The sequence below is a fragment of the Procambarus clarkii genome, chromosome 1 (assembly GCF_040958095.1).
Source record: "Procambarus clarkii isolate CNS0578487 chromosome 1, FALCON_Pclarkii_2.0, whole genome shotgun sequence".
Lineage (NCBI taxonomy): Eukaryota > Metazoa > Arthropoda > Malacostraca > Decapoda > Cambaridae > Procambarus > Procambarus clarkii.
Window position 1 is genome coordinate 35,172,878 of NC_091150.1, and position 23,361 is coordinate 35,196,238.

Consider the following 23,361-nt stretch of genomic DNA (forward strand, 5'->3'; position numbering starts at 1 on the left):
AGTTTCAATCTGAAATCCTTGCAGTGTATTCATATTTAACATTTAATACATAATGACATATGTATGAAGTTATGTAGACTAAAATCATCACCGGCAATTCTTCTGTTATCCCGTAAAGGCTGTAATATATGATATTGAAAATTAGTTTCAATATTAACAAAATGACTTACTTACCTTCACTATATGATAATATATTGTAATTCACAGAAGTCGCAGAGGAAGACGTCTGTTACAAGCTGTTGCTGTGTGTGTGTGATCATAAGGTGGTGTGGTGCTTTTTAAAACACAAAGACAAACACCTGCTTGGGGTCTGATTAAACCTTTTGTGTCCTCTGTAATCCTCTTTCGCTACCGCTCACAGGATGAGTATGGAGTACCCAATAAACTAAGCACCACTGGCGGCAACAATACTAAAATCCTCACTGTATATACACAACGAGAAATGGAATAAACCGTAATACAAACTGTGTATTTTGTTGTAAAATAAATGAAATATATCTTGGTGTATTTACCTGTTGTCCTCTGGTGACATCAACGGCGTCACCCTGATGTTCGCGGACGTAATCAAGAGCTTGAGAGCCTATCGCGGCCTGTCGACGTCATGCAAGGAAAATACTACGTTATTTCATGACTCTTAAGTACACTGAGACATATATCAAATAATGAGTGTGTAACTACCCCTCTGTTTTTTTCAGTGTATATATCAACTTTCAAAATGGTAAGGCAAATGTTAGTTTCGTTATACAATAAATGAGAGTTTGATTTAGTCCTAATGTGTATACCTGTTTAGTTCAGCAACTATATAGTAATGATTTGAATTATGATGTTCTAAGCATATTTTTTTGGACTAAGAATCTGACAACTGTAATGATTTGTTAATTACTAATGAATGTAGCTTCTAAATGTAAATGTAAATCTTGAGCACACAGTAAACATGCACATTATAATATTATTATGACTTTCTTTTAGAGTAAATAATTTATTTTAAATTTGTGAAACTATCCCAACTATAAATGTACAGATATCTATAAATAAAGCATTTAATTTTGATTTTGAATTTATAAAATAGAAACTGTAGTTATATATCTCTATATAAATTAAATTGTCTACTAGAGGTTGAATGCCCGACAATTGGAGAAAGCCTCACCCAACATTGCCCCCTGATTCGTGTGGGGTAAGTGCCCAATATGGTCGAGTTTAGGTTGGCAACAAAGAAACGAGTGCCACTTGAGACTGTGCCAGTGACAATGCCATGAGGATTCTTGGAATATTATATCATGAGGACCATAGTATATATATAGCGACGTACAACGAAACTTTAAAGTAGAAATCGGCACTATTGAGTTGGACAATCCTGACCCAGGATTATTTTTGTTCTTTTTTTACTTTAATATAAAACATGAAACACTGATGTCTGCAATTTTTTTTAATAATTCTAACTATTATACTTTTACCTGTAATGGCTTGTAATATAAACTCATGATGTCATACTACCCTATCCTCAACACTGAGCCCAACCAGCGCCTCCAGAGTTTCATTCTTCAACACAAATTGCCCAACCACTTGAGCTGGACAGGTAGAGCGACGGTCTCCCTTCATGCAGGTCGGCGTTCAATCCCCGACTGTCCAAGTGGATAGGCACCATTCCTTCCCCTCGTCCCATCCCAAATCCTGACCCGTTCCAAGTGCTAAATAATCTTAATGGATTGGCGCTTTCTCCTGACAATTTCCTTCCTTCTTCTACACCAAGCTTCGTTGATCGATAGAGAGAGCGGGAAGGGGGAAGGAGATGAGAGGGGGAAGAATTCCACCCTAGGCTACTAGGGCATCAACCATTAGCAGATCAATATTATGCTAAAGCCCTCTCGATACTGAGGGTCGTGACTGTAGCCACTCTGTCCAGCTAGGGACTCCTGGTTCAACCTTGACGACGAGCGGACGTCTGGACACCTCCTCCGCCTGGGAGCCGCCGGATCACATTCTGTTTTCGCGTTTTGGTTTTGCTACTGCCGTTTGGCATCCCTATTCAACAGTCCGGTTGTACGACGCCTAGCGCACTCAGGGGATTGGTGACAGATTTTTTTTTGACGTGTTCTCTGCTGGTTTTCCCGGCGGGGTGACGGTGTTCGGGGGCCGGGTTGGCCGAGAGGTGCCTGGGGGTTGGTGGGTCTTGGTGAACTCCTGGTGTGCCCTCAGGCGTGGTGGGCTTCTTCTCTGCCGGAGGGCATTGGATGACTTTTTCGTTTTAGTTGGGGGACCGAGTTTTTGGTTTTACTACCCCGTGTTCTCTGTGTGAGGCGGGGCTGGTGCGTCACCCTGAGGGACTCCTGGGGCTCCCCAATCATCTCCCTGTCTGCGTTTCTTTGCCGCGAGGCATATTAGTTTACAGAGACACCTGGAAGATACTGGAGGGCCAAGTGCCAAATCTACACAGTAAAATAACAACGTACTGGAGTGAACGATATGGAAGAAAATGCAGAATAGAACCAGTGAAGAGCAGAGGTGCCATAGGCACAATCAGAGAACACTGTATAAACATCAGAGGTCCACGGTTGTTCAACATCCTCCCAGCAAGCATAAGAAATATTGTCGGAACAACCGTGGACATCTTCAAGAGGAAACTAGATTTATTCCTCCAAGGAGTGCCGGACCAACCGGGCTGTGGTGGGTATGTGGGCCTGTGGGCCGCTCCAAGCAACAGCCTGGTGGACCAAACTCTCACAAGTCAAGCCTGGCCTCGGGCCGGGCTTGGGGAGTAGAAGAACTCCCAGAACCCCATCAACCAGGTATCAACCAATCAGATTGACTTCACTCATTTCGCGATTAGGCTTGGCGTTTCACCTTTCCGGGCTATGCGATTAACCCTTACCGGGTACGCCGGTAAGGGTTAATCAACAACAACAACAACAACTCTGCCAGCTACACTCCTGGTTAATAGACACAGATATTTCATCAATGCCTTGAACGTGCTGAGCATCACAATACATGTCCAACTTGAATGGTTCCCAGTTTTTCAACAGGCATCGGTTTTTTGCTCTAACTCTGTCTTCTACTCACTTGTATCTAACCAGTGCAGCTTGCTGTGATCTAACCAATGCAACCTACCCTGGTCTAGCCAGCACATTCTATCCTGGTCTAACCAACACATCCTCTCCTGGTCTAACCAATGCAACCAGCCCTGGCCAAATCAATGCAATCTGTCTAATCTAACACTGCAATTAGGATACCACCTATAATCCTCAAATAGATCACAAGAACAACACGTTTACCTGCACAGTAGCTTTAGGAAGCCAGGCGATGGCTATGAAGAGTCGCTCCCATATGGTAAAGGAGGCTCCCATTACCACAAGGAAGGAGGTGGTCACTCTCAAGGTCAGACCTAGCAGCAAGGTCAACAGCCCCCAACCAACAGTGCCGGTGTCTATTGATGCAACCTGGGAGAAGACAATCTTAATGAGAAAACAATCTTAATTATAAAAATACAACATTAATTAATACAATCTTAATTAGTAAAAGGCAATCCTAGTGAGTAGAATACAATCAGTGATATAGTTTTAATAGACCCTTGCTCTAGCTCTTATAGATCCTTTGATACATCTCCTAGACCTAATTTGACACAATGGAGTCTTAGAGAACCACTTCGCTCATAGGGACTGCAAACATATTTTTTGAAAATTCTAGTAATACATTAAGTAAACTTACGTCAATTTCTGCACCAATTAAAGCATAGAGCATCGGCTCGAAGACGTTCCACACCATTCTGTAGTAGACGCTGACCTCAGGGTCCTGCTCACACACACACAAAAAAAAATATATATATATATATAATATTATTTATTGACTTACAATCAATAAGGTTTAGATTATTAAAATTACCGGATTCTTAATGATAAATACTGGGAGGGTTTTACAAGCTACCATCTAAACAGGAGAATGGGTTGAAATTTCGCAACAAAAGGAATGCGAGAGCAGCTGCTCGCTGCTTCAATTAGGTTATATATGGTGGATTATAGGTGGGTATAACCTAACTGCCTTAGGTTACGTTATAACCTAACTTATTCTACCACATCCTATATCTACAGTACGTACAGGAGGTGTCCAAACAATAATCTACCCATCCTATATCTACAGTACGTACAGGAGGTGTCCAAACAATAATCTACCCATCCTATATCTACAGTACGTACAGGAGGTGTCCAAACAATAATCTACCCATCCTATATCTACAGCACGTACAGGGGGTGTCCAAACTACCACATCCTATATCTACAGCACGTACAGGGGGTGTCCAAACAATAATCTACCACATCCGATATCTACAGTACGTACAGGGAGGGGGGTTGTCCAAAACAATAATCTACCACAACCTATATCTACAGTAGATACAGGGGGTGTCTAAACATTCAGGTGGGCTTACCTCACAGCCTGGTCTGCGCCACCCCATCCCAGCAACGAAGGCTAAAGTCAGTATTGACAATGGTCCTGCACTTGCCAACCCCACCTGAAATGTGAAGCCGTTCATAAAATGTCAAATCTGGAAATTGCCAAATTGATAACGTGTATACCACAAACAAGTCTTAAAACAGGAATATACCACAAGCAAGTCTTAAACAGGAATATACCACAATCAAATCTTAAACAGGTGTATAGCACAAGCCAGTCTAAAACAGGTATATACCAGAAGCAAGTCTGAAAAAAAGAGATAATACAAACAATTCTGCAACACATATATGCAACAAGCAGTGTCTAAAAAAATATTATACTGCAAAACAGTATACAAAACATTAACTTGAAGAAATATTGTTTGGATCAAACAGTGAGTCACAAGAAATTGGTTAGAAATATGAAAAACTAACCCATTCATCTGAAAATAAAAGAAGTGACGACATGATAATGATCCGGGACGGACCGAAACGTCGTCACTTATAATTTTCAGATGAGTGGGTTGGGTGTCTATGTGTAAAATTTTATATCAGCAGTCATGCTGGTTTATGCTTGTTATAACCTAACCTAATCAAACCTAACCTAAGTTACAGGCAACTGCATGCTAGTTAATGCTTATTACAGCCTAACCTAAACCCGTAGTCACCAGCATGCTGACTTGTGACTGACATAAGATATATATATATATATATATTTAAGCTCATATTTGATATACTTTTTTGTTGTGCCAAATTTAGATCAATACTCAAGAGTCCGTTTCCACAGTCACTGGGAAAGAAGCAGACATCTCTCCAGAAGACGTAAGCTTGAAATATATTTAAGAAAAAAAATAGTTTTTTCCTGGCAAGAAAGCAGCAAGAAATTTAGTTGGAATGTTTTATATCATAAATGGTGACATTTATAACTTACATGGGTAAGGTATCATAACTTCAGCTATAGACCTTAATGCTGCACTTTTATAATTAATTTAGTGTGAATAACGGATGTGAGGCCTACTAAAAATATCTTATTTGAACGTGTTATTTTGTTCAATTATTTATTGACTTTGTTATGTTAATATTTTTTGGTCTTTGTTTAGTTACAAATTATTTGTAATAAATACACTTATATTTGGTATGCCATACTTACAATTTACAAAAATTTTAGAAAAGAAAAATTCAGGAATATTTGCATATCCCTGAATTTTTGAGAGTAGTATGGCAACAGGTAAACTAGCTATCAGCAATCAATATATAATTGCATTGAGTGGTAAAACAGGCAAAAATTTGGAACCGCACAAAGAATAATGAGACATATTACCTCCCGACTGCCAAGCACGCCCAGAGCACCTAGACAGAAGACCAGGATAAATTTATATGTTGCTCGATTCATCTTTTCATGATACGGCAAGATCCAACACAACAGCCCGCACGCGATACCATATATCACGCCCAGAAACATCTGAGCAGGACTCTTCAGGATCGTCCAAACTAAAGAACCTGCAATACAGTATCATGTTTGTTAAAAAACTATAGTTGCAATCATATACTCATATATGTATGAGTATATGATTGTTGAAGACAACGGTATATATATATATATATATATATATATATATATATATATATATATATATATATATATATATATATATATATATATATATATATATATATATATATATATATATATATATATATATATATGCGAACAAGCCTGAATGGTCCCCAGGACTATATGCGAATGAAAACTCACACCCCAGAAGTGACTCGAACCCATACTCCCAGAAGCAACGCAACTGGTAACTACAGGGCGCCTTAATGGGTTCGAGTCACTTCTGGGGTGTGAGTTTTCATTCGCATATAGTCCTGGGGACCATTCAGGCTTGTTCGCATTTGTGTTCCTCACGTGTGCCCCAAAGAATGAGGTGATTTGGTGAAATGCTATGCCCAAGATTACCATCCGAGTTGCCGTCGGGGAAGTGGCTCAAATAGCCTCGGCTATCACTTCCTTTTGACGGCCGTGATGGTCAAGCGGATTAAGGCGCCCTGTAGTTACCAGTTGCGTTGCTTCTGGGAGTATGGGTTCGAGTCACTTCTGGGGTGTGAGTTTTCATTCATATATATATATATATATATATATATATATATATATATATATATATATATATATATATATATATATATATATATATATATGTCGTACCTAGTAGCCAGAACACACTTCTCAGCCTACTATGCAATGCCCGATTTGCCTAATAAGCCAAGTTTTCATGAATTAATTGTTTTTCGACTACCTAACCTACCTAGCCTAACCTAACCTATCTTTTTCGGCTACATAACCTAACCTAACCAATAAAGATAGGTTAGGTTAGGTTAGGTAGGGTTGGTTAGGTTCGGTCATATATCTACGTTAATTTTAACTCCAATAACAAAAAATTGACCTCATACATAATGAAATAGGTAGCTTTATCTTTTCATAAGAAAAAAATTAGAGAAAATATATTAATTCAGGAAAACTTGGCTTATTAGGCAAATCGGGCCTTGCATAGTAGGCTGAGAAGTGCGTTCTGGCTACTAGGTACGACATATATATATATATATATATATATATATATATGTCGTACCTAGTAGCCAGAACGCACTTCTCAGCCTACTATGCAAGACCCGATTTGTTTAATAAGCCAAGTTTTCATGAATTAATTGTTTTTCGACTACCTAACCTACCTAACCTAACCTAACCTAACTTTTTTGGCTACCTAACCTAACCTAACCTATAAAGATAGGTTAGGTTAGGTTAGGTAGGGTTGGTTAGGTTCGGTCATATATCTACGTTAATTTTAACTCCAATAAAAAAAAATTTACCTCATACATAATGAAATGGGTAGCTTTATCATTTCATAAAAAAAAAATTAGAGAAAATATATTAACTCAGGAAAACTTGGCTTATTAGGCAAATCGGGCCTTGCATATTAGGCCGAGAGGTGCATTCTGGCTACTAGGTACGACATATATATATATATATATATATATATATATATATATATATATATATATATATGTCGTACCTAGTAGCCAGAACGCACTTCTCAGCCTACTATGCAAGGCCCAATTTGCCTAATAAGCCAAGTTTTAATGAATTAATTGTTTTTCGACTACCTAACCTACCTAACCTAACCTAACCTTACTTTTTCGGCTACCTAGCCTAACCTAACCTATAAAGATAGGTTAGGTTAGGTTAGGTGGGGTTGGTTAGGTTCGGTCATATATCTACTTTAATTTTAACTCCAATAAAAAGAAATTGACCTCATACATAATGAAATGGGTAGCTTTATCATTTAATAAGAAAAAAATTAGAAAAAATATATTAATTCAGGAAAACTTGGCTTATTAGGCAAATCGGGCCATGCATAGTAGGCCAAAAAGTGAGTTCTGGCTACTAGGTACGACATATATATATATATATATATATATATATATATATATATATATATATATATATATATATGTATACTATATAAGATATATATATATATATATATATATGTATACTATATAAGATATATATATATATATATATATATATATATATATATATATATATATATATATATATATATATATATATATATGAATGAAAACTCACACCCCAGAAGTGACTCGAACCCATACTCCCAGAAGCAACGCAACTGGTAACTACAGGGCGCCTTAATCCACTTGACCATCACGGCCGTCAAAGGAAGTGATAGCCGAGGCTATTTGAGCCACTTCCCCGACGGCAACTCGGATGGTAATCTTGGGCATAGCATTTCACCAAATCACCTCATTCTTTGGGGCACACGTGATCAAGTGTGGTCTAGAGTGGTTTTGGGTTGCTTCTGGGAGTATGGGTTCGAGTCACTTCTGGGGTGTGAGTTTTCATTCGCATATAGTCCTGGGGACCATTCAGGCTTGTTCGCATATATATATATATATATATATATATATATATATATATATATATATATATATATATATATATATATATATATATATATATATATATTTATATATATATATATATATATATATATATATATATATATATATATATATATATATATATATATATATGCGAACAAGCCTGAATGGTCCCCAGGACAATATGCAACTGAAAACTCACACCCCAGAAGTGACTCGAACCCATACTCCCAGATGCCACGCAACTGGTATGTACAAGACGCCTTAATCCACTTGACCATCACGACCGGACATAATGAGGTGATAGCCGAGGCTATTTGAACCACCCCACCGCCGGCACTCGGATAGTAATCTTGGGCATAGCATTTTACCAAATCACCTCATTCTTTGGGGCACACGTGAGGAACACAAATGCGAACAAGCCTGAATGGTCCCCAGGACAATATGCAACTGAAAACTCGAGTCACTTCTGGGGTGTGAGTTTTCAGTTATATATATATATATATATATATATATATATATATATATAAATATATATATATATATATATATATATATATATATATATATATATATATTTATACCTCTGGCTGGAAGAAGGGGGACCCATAGCCTCGGAGGAAACCACACATAACGCATTGGAGGGAATGTGTATTCCCTCCAATACAGTTTCTGTGTGCTTTTCTCCTACCACCCCCTTCCCTTTTTTTTTTTCCTTTATTGTGTATTTAAAGGTTACAAAACATACAAGACAAATGCCTAAAGGTTATGGATCTCTTGAAGCTCCTCCGCTTCTGGACAGGAACCGAGGACGCAGCAAGCATTTCCCCTCTGGATCGCCACACTGAGACGCTGAAATAAAAAACTGGAAGCCCTTGGGTCTCTGGTGACGTCAATGAGCTTGGACCCCAATTCCTTGAGAAATCCCAAGGCACTCTTGCCCCAGGGGCCATGCGTCTCAGACGCTATGGGAACAAAGAGGTATTGACCTTCCAGTCGCCTGTACTTGAGTGATTTTGCTGTTTCCCTGTGGTTGGCCGCCCCACCTGCTTGATCAGCTCCGAAGTGTACATAGGTGTCAGCCAGGGTGGATACACATGTGTAGTCCCACACCAACTGTCTACCCTCCTTCCATGAGTATATGGTGATGCCATCAGGGCGAAGTGCTGGGAAATCCGGGTTTTGGACCCCTAGGATGCGAGGTTCTCTCTCCGCTGGGCACCCAGCTGAGACGAGGCTTCTCTTGATGATGTCATTGACCTCGTTGTGTCTTGCATGCCAGCCCTTTGTGCTTCCGCAATGCAACCCATGCAGTCCGTATTGGTCTGCTTCCACCCTGTTGCAAATACACTTGTATTCAGTGTGAATTGGGGCACCAAGGCGGAGGGCCACTGCTACACGAAGGGATTCTGGATCTAGGCGCGTGCCCATTGCAGACATGGGTACTGCCAGGAGGAAGTCTCCTGCATGGGGGGCACGAACTGCTCTGAGGCGGGCTTTCTCCTTGTCTGATGTTGCGACGCTTAGCATGGCATCAGCTACTTTTTCCACTAGAGGGTGGTCCCAGCCGGACTGTTTGTGTTGTTTTGTTGGCTCTATAATGGTTTCTGGGGCTGCAAGAACATTCCACTGATTTGAACATTCAGTGAAAGCAGGATCGTGTATTCCTGCTGAATCTCTCAGGGTTGCAGGTAAAATATCTCTGACGAGGTCGTGCGATGCATGAGAGGAGGAAAGGAAGGCTGGTAGAGCAATTTGGGAGGCTGTGCGGACACCAAGGCCGCCGAGTCTTACAGGAAGGGTTGCTTGCTCCCACTGAGAGTCGTCCAATGGCAGGTTCAGGACTTTCACCAGCATGGACCTCAGAAGGGTGTCATACACATTTAACTTAGGGCTGCTGTAGGATGGAGAACATCTCAGAAAGTAGGTCAACTTAGGGAGAGACAGGCATCTTGTAAGGAGAAAGAGAGCATCATGGGCATCAATCTTGTCAATCCTGTCCTGCATTCTCTTTAGGTCAGTGATTTTTGCAGCCAGGACCTCCTCGTATTTATATATTTATTTATATATATATATATTTATATATTTATATATATATTTATATTATATTTATATATATTTTATATTTATATATATTTATATATATTTATATTATTTATATATTTATATATATTTATATATTTATATATTTATATATTTATATTTATATATATATATATATATATATATATATATATATATATATATATATATATATATATATATATATATATGGACTACTACCATCTACAAACGTTCTGAAGAGCTTAAGGATTCAATCAATTTGATCAATAACTATTCTTATCCGTTTTTAACAATTAATATTTTATTTTACTCTATTTTCTTATCTTGGGCTCTACCGGTGATGTAGTGTTGAAGACAACGGTCACCCCCCCCCCCCCAGAACCGTACCATCCCAGTCTCTCCAGTTGCCACTCCATACAAAATGCAACTGTTTCCCTAATCAGAAATGTATGAACCCAAACAACCACCTAAAATATTCTATACGTGGACAGCTTCACCTGCTGCTGGCCAAGCATTAATCTGGCCTATATACGACGAGCAAGGAACGTATGCCGGTAATGTATCCCAACACATGTCGTAAGGAATCTTTTGTTTATAACAATCTTCAAACGAAATGTTCTTTGTATCGGTCCTGTCAGCTTCACTAAGGTCCCCAAGTGCTCTACTACATATAAACTCACCATTCATACACTATCTGTAGCTCACTTAGGTTAGTATCTAATGCAACAATCAAATCAAAACAAAATCGTAAATGTAACTACATGACCATGTACGTGTTTTAAACGTTTGTTTTATGTACTTATTGTTATATATTTGATACCTGATAATGATACTATTGTTGGTGGAGTTGACCCAATGCCCCAGTGGGAGCCTAATAGAATTGCCTCCTATTGTGACAACTGTATGAGGTCTGAAATGTGGTTTTGGTTTTCCCATATAGATATTTCAACAGATTTTTAGATGTTCATTACACATACAATGTGTGAACTGAAATGTCATAACAACATTACATTAAAGCAACAAGAGTAAAAAATAATGTTGTGCTAACAGTGTGTTTGTTGCATGTTCTGAGCAAGAGAGAGAGAGAATGGGAAGGAGAGATAATAGGCAGGAGGGAGATAGAGATAAGAAGCGGGAGGGAGGAGAGAGAAAGGTAACTTGTATTAGTTACAAAATGAAACAAAACAATGTAACAGGAAACTAACCTTCAGAAAATATTACTCCCAACATGATGCTTGCGCCAGATATGGCCAAGACATTATCAACACTGGCTGCCGCGATGACCAAAGTTGGGATGCCCTTCTCCACGCCATAACCTTCCATGCTTAATTTTAACAACCCAGGAACCACCACCGCCGGCGACACCGCTCCAACGATGAACCTGCAACACAATATATGCAACCTAATCAATGCAATAACTTCACAATACAAGAACTTTACAGCAGACAGGTAGTGAAAATGGGGCCTACGACCAGGCGCGACACCTGAGCCAGGTGAGGGTGGGGGTTCACGCGCCCGGCCGTAGGCCACTGGGACGTTCTACATCTCCGTGTGATGAATGAGGGGGTGTAAGGATAGGGTGAGTATGTGTAGCAGGTGTGTAGCATGTGTGCAGGTGTGTTTATGTTGAAGTGTATCATGTTGCTGCATAGGTAACAGCTTCTCCTCCATATCTACCTACCCAGGCTTTGCGCCCTGTCAGGGCGCAACTCCATAGTCTTCCGAGACTGAAGGATGCCTACTACTGCTACTACTACTATACCGTAAATGTCTAAACATTAATATAATTAACCACAAAAGCTTACCCGAGCATAAGACTCCAACCCCATGGAAGATCAAGGAAGAACTTAGATGCGATACTTGTAGTTGCTGATTCTACTAAGACAGGAAGGAGAGACAGCCGCAGTACAGTAAAGCTAAGAGTCTTCAAGGCTACAGCATCCAGTCCTAATCCAGCACGTGTTAAGATAATAATAAGAGGAAGAGTTCTGAAACAAAAGATAAAATGTATTTAATATAATGATAAAAATCATGAGACGAGTCTTTGACCGTATATAGTAACCTAAACCAGAGAGCTGGTAATACAGTCGTAAGAAAACTTACGGTCATACACAAGGAAATCACAGTAACGTGGTATATAAATGAGAACATCAATTGGAGCAACAAGGAGGGTTCGAACCATTGACATGGGTATATGTAAAACCTGGTCTGGTTATTTGGGTCCTCCAAATCTCCTGTGATTTCAGTGGAATCCCAAGTTGTATAACTTTTACCATGTTGTGGCCTACGGTTAAGGAGCGCGGCCAGGAGTACCCAGGTCAAGGGTTCGAATCTCCACACTGCCCCAATTGATTTCCCCAGAACTTACATTAATGTGTCTGACCTTTTCAGCTATGATAATTGTCCTTCATCACATAGCTTAAATATCCAAACTTTCCATCCAATAGCTGTAAAGGTACTTGTAGTGGATCATCAAGAATTGTTTATATTTACAATGGTTACCTCGGACGAGGTATTAGTTATAATATCACTAGGAGGGGAACCCGGCGGTGCCCGGGGATAGTCTGTCTCTACCCCCACCACCCATTCCACCCCTCTTCTCTACTCCTTTCCCCTGATCTCCCCTTTTCCCTCTTCCCATATCATCTTTCTCCCGCTACCCCTCTCCCTTCCCCGCCCCTTCCACATCTACCCTTACCACCTCTTCTTCTCCTACCCCTCTTTCTCTTTTTCCTAAACCTTTTCATCACTTTCCACGAAGAAATCTAGGGACTCGGTCAGCCACCTTTCACAGATTTAGTTGAGAAGGGGAACTCTAGTGGGCTCCCTTCCCCCTTAAGAGGACCAATAGGACCGATCCCGACTAGCCTACGTCTGCCGTGTACCCCACATAATTCACCCTGCAAAGTTGGGCGAGGCTAGTCCCAAGTGCCTGGCCTCCTCTCGACAGACAGACATTCGTCCTCTCTTTTAGATATAGTTATTCTAAGTCATTTGAAACTGTTACAAGAGCTTTACTTTCCAATCCTCTAACTCTTCGGTGTATTTACCTCGTTATTATGGTATCGGGATGTCTGTATTAGAGTTGTTTAAACACTGATTAGCAATAATCATTTACCCAATTAATCTATATCATAGGCAGGATGTGTGTCTATCTGCCTGAGACAGGAGGCCAGACGCCTGGACCGCCTCAGTGAACTTTGCAGGATGACGTTATCGGGAGTGTCACAGTAGGGGAGGTCCGGGTAGGCCCAGTACCCTCACAAAGTCTGTGAATTTTAAATGTTCTGTTCAGTGTCCATAGACTTTTGAATTAGTTTAAATAATAATGAATTCATCTATTGACAGAATTGATTGGAGGGGGGAAGGGAGGACAGGAGAATTTGAGAGGGAAAATGAGACTAAGGGAGGAAGTGAGAGACAGAGAGAGAATTAAAGGAAACGAGAGAGAGAGAGAATCGCAGGTAAGGAGAATGGGAAGGGAGGAAGGGAGGGAGGGACTGACAGACATACAAACAGACCCGGACACCCCCGGGTTTCCCCTTCCCCCTCCCCCCCCCCTAACTAGTTTATTATACGTGCAAGTGTTGCTAAACGCGTGTTAACAATAGATTACAAGCGTACATTTGTGATTGTTTAATATCCAAGATTGTGCACATATTGTACTTATGGACGTCATATGTACTTTCTTAAATGTAGCATGGGTTGACCTATTTAATATATTCGCTCCTGCGCGCACATACTATTTAAAAATGTAAATATCATGATAATTAAGCTTAAAAAAATTCGTCACATTCATTAGGCCATAAAAATATAATTCATAATAATGAATTATATTTTGATGACCTATTGAATGTGACAAATTTTTGCAGGTTTAATTATTATGATAATTTCATTTTTGTTTTAAATGCATTTAATGCTTCAAACATTTACAACGCACGACGAATCTTACTTCAAAGCAGTTGCCCAAGATCTATCGATATTACGCGCCAGAATATTAATTCCAGGTATGCTTCTGTAGAGTATGCCGACCAGCAGGCTGCCGAGCAGGGGAGGCAGGTCGGCCAGGCTGGCGGCGGCCCCCACCACCACCGCCAGCACGTACAGCACCACCAGGCTGAAGAGGTTGCCGCCAGGCAGCGCAGAGTCTCCGGTCAAGGCGATGAGGCTGCCCCAGATAGCAAAGCCAATCACCAACCACATCAGACAATCGCCCACCTGATTAAATAGAGGAAAAACTTATTATTATTCAGTAAAGGTAAGAACATGATTCATTGTGAATGGATTATATTTTAAGAAGGCCTAGTATAGAAGAATTATAGGAAAGCCTATTGACCCGTACGTGGATGATACTCATATCCACCCAAACTCATTCAACCATATATCTAACCTGCCCGTGATTCACTCTAGTGATCCCCATTTATTATGTTACATAAGAGCAGCTTGCTTAGTAAAATACTGTTCAAGTCCAAAAACACAAAAACATTTGAATACTTCTCTACTATAAACATCTCTATTGATTCAATATTTAAAAGAAAATAGGTTATTCTTATAATAAGTGATAATAAGTATATAAAACGGTGGTCTTCACTACCTCGTAATCTGCCTTGCAACAAGAACAAAAACTACAATATGAACTCTTACCTTGCCATGAGGTGGGCAAGTGAAGTAATACTTGAGACGTTGAGCCAGAGTCGGGTGCTCTGGAAGGTGATGGTGGCTCCTTAACACAGCCTTGCAACACTGACACAGTGAGAGCACCTTGTGCGCGGGTGTTGCTCGCGAGTCCTCGCTCCTCTCGGGAAGTTGTTTTCCATCGCGTTCTTTGTCCCAACCGTTAGAGATCTCTTCTATTATTGTTGGTCCTAACACGAAACAAAATATATTTTAAAATACTGTTAAAGAACAAATTTATACTACCTGTTTATGATATCTGAGAGTTTTACCCCCTGCGGCCAGCCTTCCCTGGTGATTGTCCGGTCTGAGAGGATCTTTGTCTTCGCACCCCGAAGCCATCACAGCCTGGCTGATCCGGTAACTCCAGCAGAAACTTGTTGAGCTCCTTGAAAGCTCCACAGTTGTTCCAGCGACATTTCTTACAGTTGCTGGCAGGAGAGTGAAGAATGGCGGGCCTCTGATGTTTACACTGTTCCCCCACTGTGCTTACGGCTCCCAGACTTTTCATGGGACATATTTTACCCTTCCTATCATGTCTCCCACACCTGTATGTTGCCATTTTATTGTACAGGGTTGGCACCTGACCTTCCAATGTCATGTGTATATTGTGAGGCATGTCTCGTCTTCGTTCCAAGGGGCACAGTTTGAGTGCTTTGTGGCGGGCTCAGTACTTAAAGAACATACTTTCAAGTGAGAAGAACTAGAGGACACAGTTAGCAAACAAAGGAGCCACAATGGTGTAAGGAAAAGCTCCATCAACATACGGTTATCATGTGGGACAAACTGCACGAAGAAGTAGTGGAGATTAATTCAATCCTCATTTATAATGCACAATGAAATCACATTAACGTAATGTATCAAATGTGCGGGTTCGAATCTTTCTCATAGCTCCTACTGATTTCCCCATTTATAAAGGAACAAACGATAGATTCGTGGAGAATTTAGAGTAGGTTACGCCACATACCCAAAGGTGAAGAGGCAGGTAGATCCATCCTTCATAACTACATATAGATAAATAGTTAATATCGATCTGAACCCGCGATTCTTCTTCACTCTGGTATAACATTAAAAAAAAAACGTTTCACGCAGAATCATCTACAGATATTTGAATTACCATCTGGCATGAGTGTCATCAGAGAGATGTTGTTATAGATTCAGCTACTCGGAACAAGTTCCAAGTAGCACAGGCGATGGTGAACCCGTAACTTACCTGGCACAGGAGCGGTGCCAGAGAGAAGAGCTGAAACAGCCTCCCAAACGTTGCCATTTTGCTTCCCCAGGCGTTGTTGATGCTTCGGTTTAGGCGGGAGAATGTGCGCGAGAGAATGACCCAACAGGGCCCCCCCCCCTCCCCTCGAGGAAACGACAATGAGGTAAAATATATAGATGGATAACCAGCATTTTATTTGACTTTCAGTCTTGACAAGAATTTTGTGATCAGTTGAATTTTAGAGATGTTCTCCATAAGCGTGGATACCTACGTCACAAGAACTCTGGAATGTTCTTTACTCTATAACCTCTAGATAAATTCATACCCTCATCTGATCACTCTAAATTAATTTTTAAATTGAAAGCATAAAAATTAAACTCTATAGAGGTTACAACATGTCATGAATTCATACATATATAAAATGAGTGGAACAACTGATACTAAGTAAGCCCTCACCCAACCACTAGGACTGGTCGGTACCTCTACGCTTCCGCCAGGTCGACGTTCCTTTCCTCGTCACATCCCACCTTTTCTGTCCCTCTTATCCCTTCCAAGTACTATATACTCACAATGGCTTAGCACTTGCTCAAGTGGTAGTGGAAACCAGGCCTATGCCCGCGCGTTTTGCTTTTTCCCACGCACGGCCATAGTCACAGGGGTGTTTTCAATTTTTCCAACGGCTGGCTCTAGCCCAGGGTATGTTTTTAAATTTATATTCATTAGTACCTCGTAGTCTCCTAATATTTTCATGCATTTATCGTCCTCTCCGTTCAAACATATGTAATTTTCCAACATGTGAGATAAAAGGTACCCTCCCAGGTTCCGCCATTTTGTTCAAGGGGATTAAAAGGCCGGGTCCTGTCATAGCCAAATTTCGTTACCCTGGTGACCCTTGCACGGGCATCGCTAATGGTCAATGACGTCACCAGCTAGCCCCTCAGCAACCCTGCACAGGCACGTTCAAGGGGATTAAAAGCTGGTCATAGGCCCCGAGGTTTTCTCAAATTTTTACACCAAGCCAGTCATAGTTCCCTTGCATTTAAATCTCCTATTTACTTCCAATCTATGTTAACCAGAACATCAACTGACGCTATTAGATGATGAACTTCAGTAGGCCCATTTCCTATTAATATCCCCTTTCTTCTCCATTTATACACACATCAATAATGTTACTCCATTAATATTCAGAAGGTCCTATTTATTCCCCTTACTTATCGGGAAGTTATATATTTATAGTGTCAGGTCAAGGATCGTTTATTAAGCATAGGAATGAATGAAACCCGCCATCAGCCATTTGCATGTAGAAAAGGGGAAGCACCACAGAGTATGAACTATCATGTATCTCATGTTCACCCTTGTTACCAAACCAGTATTTACCCAGGTCTTTTTTTTCCCTAAATCTAAAAACTTATCCAATTGATACCCATTGTTTCGTGTTCTGTCTCGTGTTGATGCTTTTAATAGGCTATTAATATCCCCCTTCGTCATGTTATATTCACCTCTATCATATCGCCCCTATTTCTTCTTCACCTTTCTAAAGAATGTAATTTAAGCTTTGCTGATAATTACCTTATCTTACACTAAGTTGCTATTTATGCATTTGTTAACTAACCTTTGTGAGCCTCGTTATGGTGTGGGCGTGTGCGTTGAGCAGGCGTGGGGTCGGGCGTGGTGGGGGAGTCCGGGTAGCGCGACAAAGTCCTGAACTTCGTACACTCAATAGGTTCTGGGACTGCAGAGAATGCCTTTATAAATATTATGCATTTTTATGTTGAGTTATCGACCAGGAGGCCTGGTCGACGACCGGGCCGCGGGGACGCTAAGCCCCGGAAGCACCTCAAGGTAACCTCAAGGTAAGGTGAGTAAAATATGTGTGAGTACGATGGGGTGAGTTACTCGCTCGCAGGATGACTGCAATTATCAACAACATCAATATTCGTGCACTAAATTATTTGTTGTTAATTTAATGAATACGTTTGAATGAAAGAGACGGGTGACGAAATAGGGTGGAGGAGGAGGAACGAGTTTACCAGTAATCCAGGTCATTTAAGTCTTGAGCGCCTCTATTTAGCAATCAGATATCGCATCAGGTATCAGGCATGTGATACCTGAGCATCAACAGGTGGGTTTGTCTAACGCTCAGTCATATCTGATCTTAAATGTTCTGTCAGTGGAGGCGGCTTTCACTATATTCTCCATCCAGAGTATTCTTTGTGTTTGTCCCTCCACCTGCGTGTCTGTGGCTCCGTACATCTCCCTACACCCACCTGTATGACCTACACCCACCTGTATGACCTACACCCACCTGTGTCCTCGTGTTAGGCTTCCCCTTCGTGTGGAGTATTCTCTCTTCGCCCATCTTGGCTATTATCCTTATCAGGAATTAAAAGGCAAATTTCTATAACTGTTTTTTTTTTACAGGAGGTACAGGAACAGACGACTGCTGACTCCAGTTAGCAGGCTGAGGGCTTTCTCTTCCCTTAGACCATGATAATCCTTACCCACTTGTTTGCCCTCATACCTGCCAATCATTTAACAATCAGGTACTCAATCACTGCAGTGTGAACAGAGGCGTACAATAAAGGATTGGTACCTAGTCAAACCTCCCTAGCCAAGGCTCGAACCCAGGACCACAGCTTTCACGAGACACGGGGTAAGTATATGTTACCACTGCGCCACCAACACCTTTCTCAATTTCTTTCATATACTTCTCAAGATTTGGGTTTCATGCCAGCGCTGCATAGTCCAAGGCTGATCTGACAGAGGTTGTGTACATATTTATTAGTCTGTCGTGGTGTACACTGCCTTGTGTTACTCACGTAGTGTCTGTAGCGATGACAAAGTAAAGGTGCGCTTGTGGGAAGGCGTTTGTTTGTGGGAAGGAGTGTGGTTTTGGGAGGGTAGGGCGTTACTTGTGGGAAGGAAGGTTTTGCTGACACCATCCACGCTGACACATGGCTGTGTTGTGGGAGAGACAGTTCACCTTGCTGGTGACCTCAGTCATGAAGGGACCTCACAAGCAGTCATTGAGCAAGAGGTCAAGGGTCATAATAACCTTATTTGAGAGTAGAGCGGATTTCTTGCTGAACTGCTGAGAATTCTGCTGTTTACACCGCTTTAGTAGACTTTATACAAGGATAATAGTTTGCAGCCTTCCTACTCACGCCATGAAGTTTATTATTATTATTATTATTATTATTATTATTATTATTATTATTATTATTAATTATTATTTTCTACCACAAACGTAGCCGCAGATTTACAATGCTAACCAGCATATATACATTTTCTTCTGTCCTCCATGGACAGGGTTATAGATCTATTAAGCAAATAATTCAGTGATTTATTGACAGAAGGTGATTGTAGTGCTTTTAAAATGCTAATCTAACCTACGTTTGTAGGTTAGATTTCTTTACGTCTGTCCTACATAAACAGTGTTCGAGGTGTCTTTTGACATAGCGTCATTAATGTGCGCTTACAAAGGTGCTGCCATGAAGTGTGTAAGTAGCAGAGTGCCAACACCGTTCTTCCCAGTGATAGTCCCATGAGCATATGTGTGCATCATGATGATGCAAGTGTTGCCACACTGCCTATCTCTCCAATATATACACACAAGGTAAAGGTCATTGCACAATAAACACCGGACACGCCTTTTTTTGTTTTTAAATTATTATTTTGAATTAACTTTTGTTATCTTCCTTCACCAGTGTAACCTCTTTGAGGTCGGTGGCTTGGCCATACTGTTGGACTTTGCCTTACGACTCTAAACTGTATTAAACTACATATAGTTTAGTTTACCCTTATTAGAAACGGGAGCCCTCTTAGAGTCATTAGAATCCCCTTTGGGTCTAAGCCAGCAATCCAGGGTGAACCCCACAACAGTTGATTGACTCCACGATGCCTATTTACATAGGCGTCAGGTGACTCTGCCTCTGAATGGGACTCAGGTCCGATCAGTTGTGAACCCACTACGTTGTTGTTGTTTTAGATTTAGCTACTCAGAACGAGATGTCTATGTAGCAAGCGCTATAGTTAGCCCTTAAACGCACTGCGCTCATGGTTCCGTTTTCTATGTAGACCTAAGCCGGTGGGAAGTTCAAGCTGAAGCTTTCAATGAACATAAGAAGTTGAATGTAAACACGGCGCTGGGGAAGAGTGTGGGTGAGGGGAGAGTGTGGGAGAGGGTAGAGTGTGGGTGAGGGTAGAGTGTGGGTGAGGGTAGAGTGTGGGTGAGGGTAGAGTGTGGATATAAGAGCTAGTGGTAGACAAGTTTGGATGGCACATGGTATTGTTGTTGTGACAACCGTACTTCATTATTCACCTTTTGTTCAACACAAATATATAACTTATCCACATTAAACAATATGATAACATACATAACATGAGAGTATAAGGTAATGGACACAAATTGAAACATTCTCAAATCCCAAATACTCACCCTTCTTGAAAATCTGAAAATTAAATGGAAATTTTATAGGCACCAGAAAATCATCTTTAAACTCACATATTTGAAAAGAAAATTTATACATATTAAGATTATATATAATAAATAATTTAATAAAAAAAAGTCATCTGGAAAATAATTATTATAATATTTTATAATCATTATATTTTAAACTATAATTCAGTTCATATCCATTGTAACAAATGTGCATTAACTGTCCCTGGCAATATTTATTATATTACGCTTAATATTTGAATTATTGTTATAACTATCGAAAAAACATTTGATTCCAAAAATTACAAACAAATCCTCAAATTACGTTAAACATCTCGTAATCCTTAATTAAATCCTTAATATATTGTTAAGATTTTCTAGAATAAAAACTCCGATAGAAACGGAAGTGTCTAAAAATATTTTACACAAAATAATATAAAACTGAAGAACGCAGAGAAACAAATGCGACTAACATGAGGCTGTTGATGATGTCTGATGCTTGCTGAGCGATGTCAACAACAGCAAACCCGTTGGTTTGTGTGTTGTGACTTCCTGTTGACCTTTCTTGTGAGGCATGTCTCTGCAACAGTCACCTGTAAATCCAGTCACAAGTTAATACAGTTATTCACAATTATAAGTGGCTCAAGTTTCAATATTATCAACCAATACAGTGAGAAAAATCCGTAGGAGCCGTGATGAGGGTTCGAATCTATGCGGTGGGTGTTCCCAAGCACACCTTGGGATGTTCTCACTGACACATGACGTTAGTGTGATTGCTCTCTGTAAACCAATACAATGTCATTATATTGAATAGGAATAAAAATCAGATAAAAAGAAATTTACATGTACCTCATATGAAATATATGTCCAGCAGTCCTTAACACATGCAATATATGAGAGAATTATTTTGAGGCAATGGGTGACTCGAACCGGCGTTCTGGTGATTCCCAGACAGGACAAAAACGTATCAACCTGGAAGTCTATTAGATTCACTGGAAGATTCTTGAGGCCTGAGCTGGTAGCCAACCAGGATTTTATGATGGGCCCGCGTACACTCTGGCCTGCGGGTAATGGTATCCACACCCTTACACCCGTCCTTCAGATCATAAACAACTCACAGTAGCATGATATATCGGCGAGAAGACCATTTTGAGGTATTGCGGCTGAGTGGATTGAGGCAGTTATCTAGGAATTACCAGAATGCAGGTTCAAGTTACTTCATTGTCTCTAAATTATTTTCTTATTGCTACATCACACCACTGTGTGAGAAGCAGTATGAGACTGCCCTCATGCCCTCATAGCAAATCCATTACCATGAGAACCCCCCCCCCCTTTCAAACCATAACCTGGATAGTTATGGTTTATAACTATCCATAACCTGGATAGTTATGGTTTTCATATCATCATAAATATCATCTAGATATTTATGATGATATGAAAACATATTATGGTTCCAGTAACAGTCTACATGCAAACTGGCAAATAAACCTTTGTTGTAAACGGAGATTATTCTCAAGTTTTAATGTTATTGTATTTTAAATCGTTGGTTTAAAATATAACAAGTGCATGTTGAAAACATATTCTTTGAAGAATTTTTTTTATATGTAATTCTCAGGCACACTGATATAGTTTTCGAATTTTATATTTCATGTTATTGTCAATAATACACCATATTAACATAATCAAACATAATGAAACCTAACCTAACCAAACCTTAACCTAAAGTAACCTTAACCAAAAATTAATAAGCTGAGTGGACAGCGCTTCGGATTCGTTGTCCTGAGGTTCCGGGTTCGATCCCCGGTGAAGGCGGAAACAAATAAGCAGAGTTTCTTTCACCCTGATGCCCCTGTTACCTAGCAGTAAATAGATACCTGGGAGTTAGACAGCTGCTACGGGCTGCTTCCTGGGGATGTGTAACAAAAAGGAGGCCTGGACGAGGACCGGGCCGAGAGGACGCTAAGCCCCGAAATCATTTCAAGATAACCTCAAGATATAACCCTAAAGTAGCCTTAACCTAGCCTAACCATGGATAGAGAATAGATAATAGGACTAATTATGTAGTAGTGCCCAACCCATTCTCTTAAGCAGATCTCCGCCCTGAGTACAGGGTGTTGTCCACCAGACCTGAACACGTGTCCATATTTCACACGTTAAATATGTGAAATCATCACACACATATTCTGACCTCTCACTAAACACCCAATGTTTGAGAAGATAAGAAACTTCAATATTTCAGGTGACAGTTCCTACCCAATCCGTGCTCACGAGAGATATGGTAGTTGCTGAACAACCCATGACTGTCTGTGAGTCATATGGTAATTACTCTCCACAGCAGACCACTTAGCATTTTGAAAGCACTACAATCACCTTGTGTGGTTGATTGTTCAATAAATCCCTGAACTATATGCTTAACAAATCTCCCATCAAGTCCATGGAGGACTGAAGAAAATGTATACAGAGATGGGTGGAGAGGGGAAGAGAGATAAGAGAGGAGAGACATTGATATATTTATATATATATATATATATATATATATATATATATATATATATATATATATATATATATATATATATATATATCAATGT

General features: G+C 40.2%; 1 protein-coding gene across 3 annotated transcripts in view; it reads right to left on the reverse strand.

The window, feature by feature from the left end:
• The window catches only part of LOC123766717 (sodium/hydrogen exchanger 9B2), a 31,882-nt gene that overhangs the window by 1,525 nt on the left and 6,996 nt on the right, over window positions 1–23,361 (reverse strand). For all 3 annotated transcript variants that reach the window (XR_011229507.1, XM_069330532.1, XM_045756050.2), the window contains exons 2-12: window positions 21,244–21,363; window positions 17,945–18,064; window positions 15,090–15,310; window positions 14,398–14,663; window positions 12,251–12,433; window positions 11,651–11,826; window positions 5,743–5,921; window positions 4,418–4,501; window positions 3,703–3,786; window positions 3,270–3,434; window positions 513–590 (exon numbers count right to left, since the gene is read on the reverse strand). Coding sequence is in view for 2 of the 3 variants with exons in the window: in XM_069330532.1 (XP_069186633.1) it covers window positions 513–590; window positions 3,270–3,434; window positions 3,703–3,786; window positions 4,418–4,501; window positions 5,743–5,921; window positions 11,651–11,826; window positions 12,251–12,433; window positions 14,398–14,663; window positions 15,090–15,310; window positions 17,945–18,064; window positions 21,244–21,346 (1,659 nt within the window). In the remaining variant the exon portion in view is untranslated. The remainder of the gene's footprint in view (window positions 1–512; window positions 591–3,269; window positions 3,435–3,702; window positions 3,787–4,417; window positions 4,502–5,742; window positions 5,922–11,650; window positions 11,827–12,250; window positions 12,434–14,397; window positions 14,664–15,089; window positions 15,311–17,944; window positions 18,065–21,243; window positions 21,364–23,361) is intronic.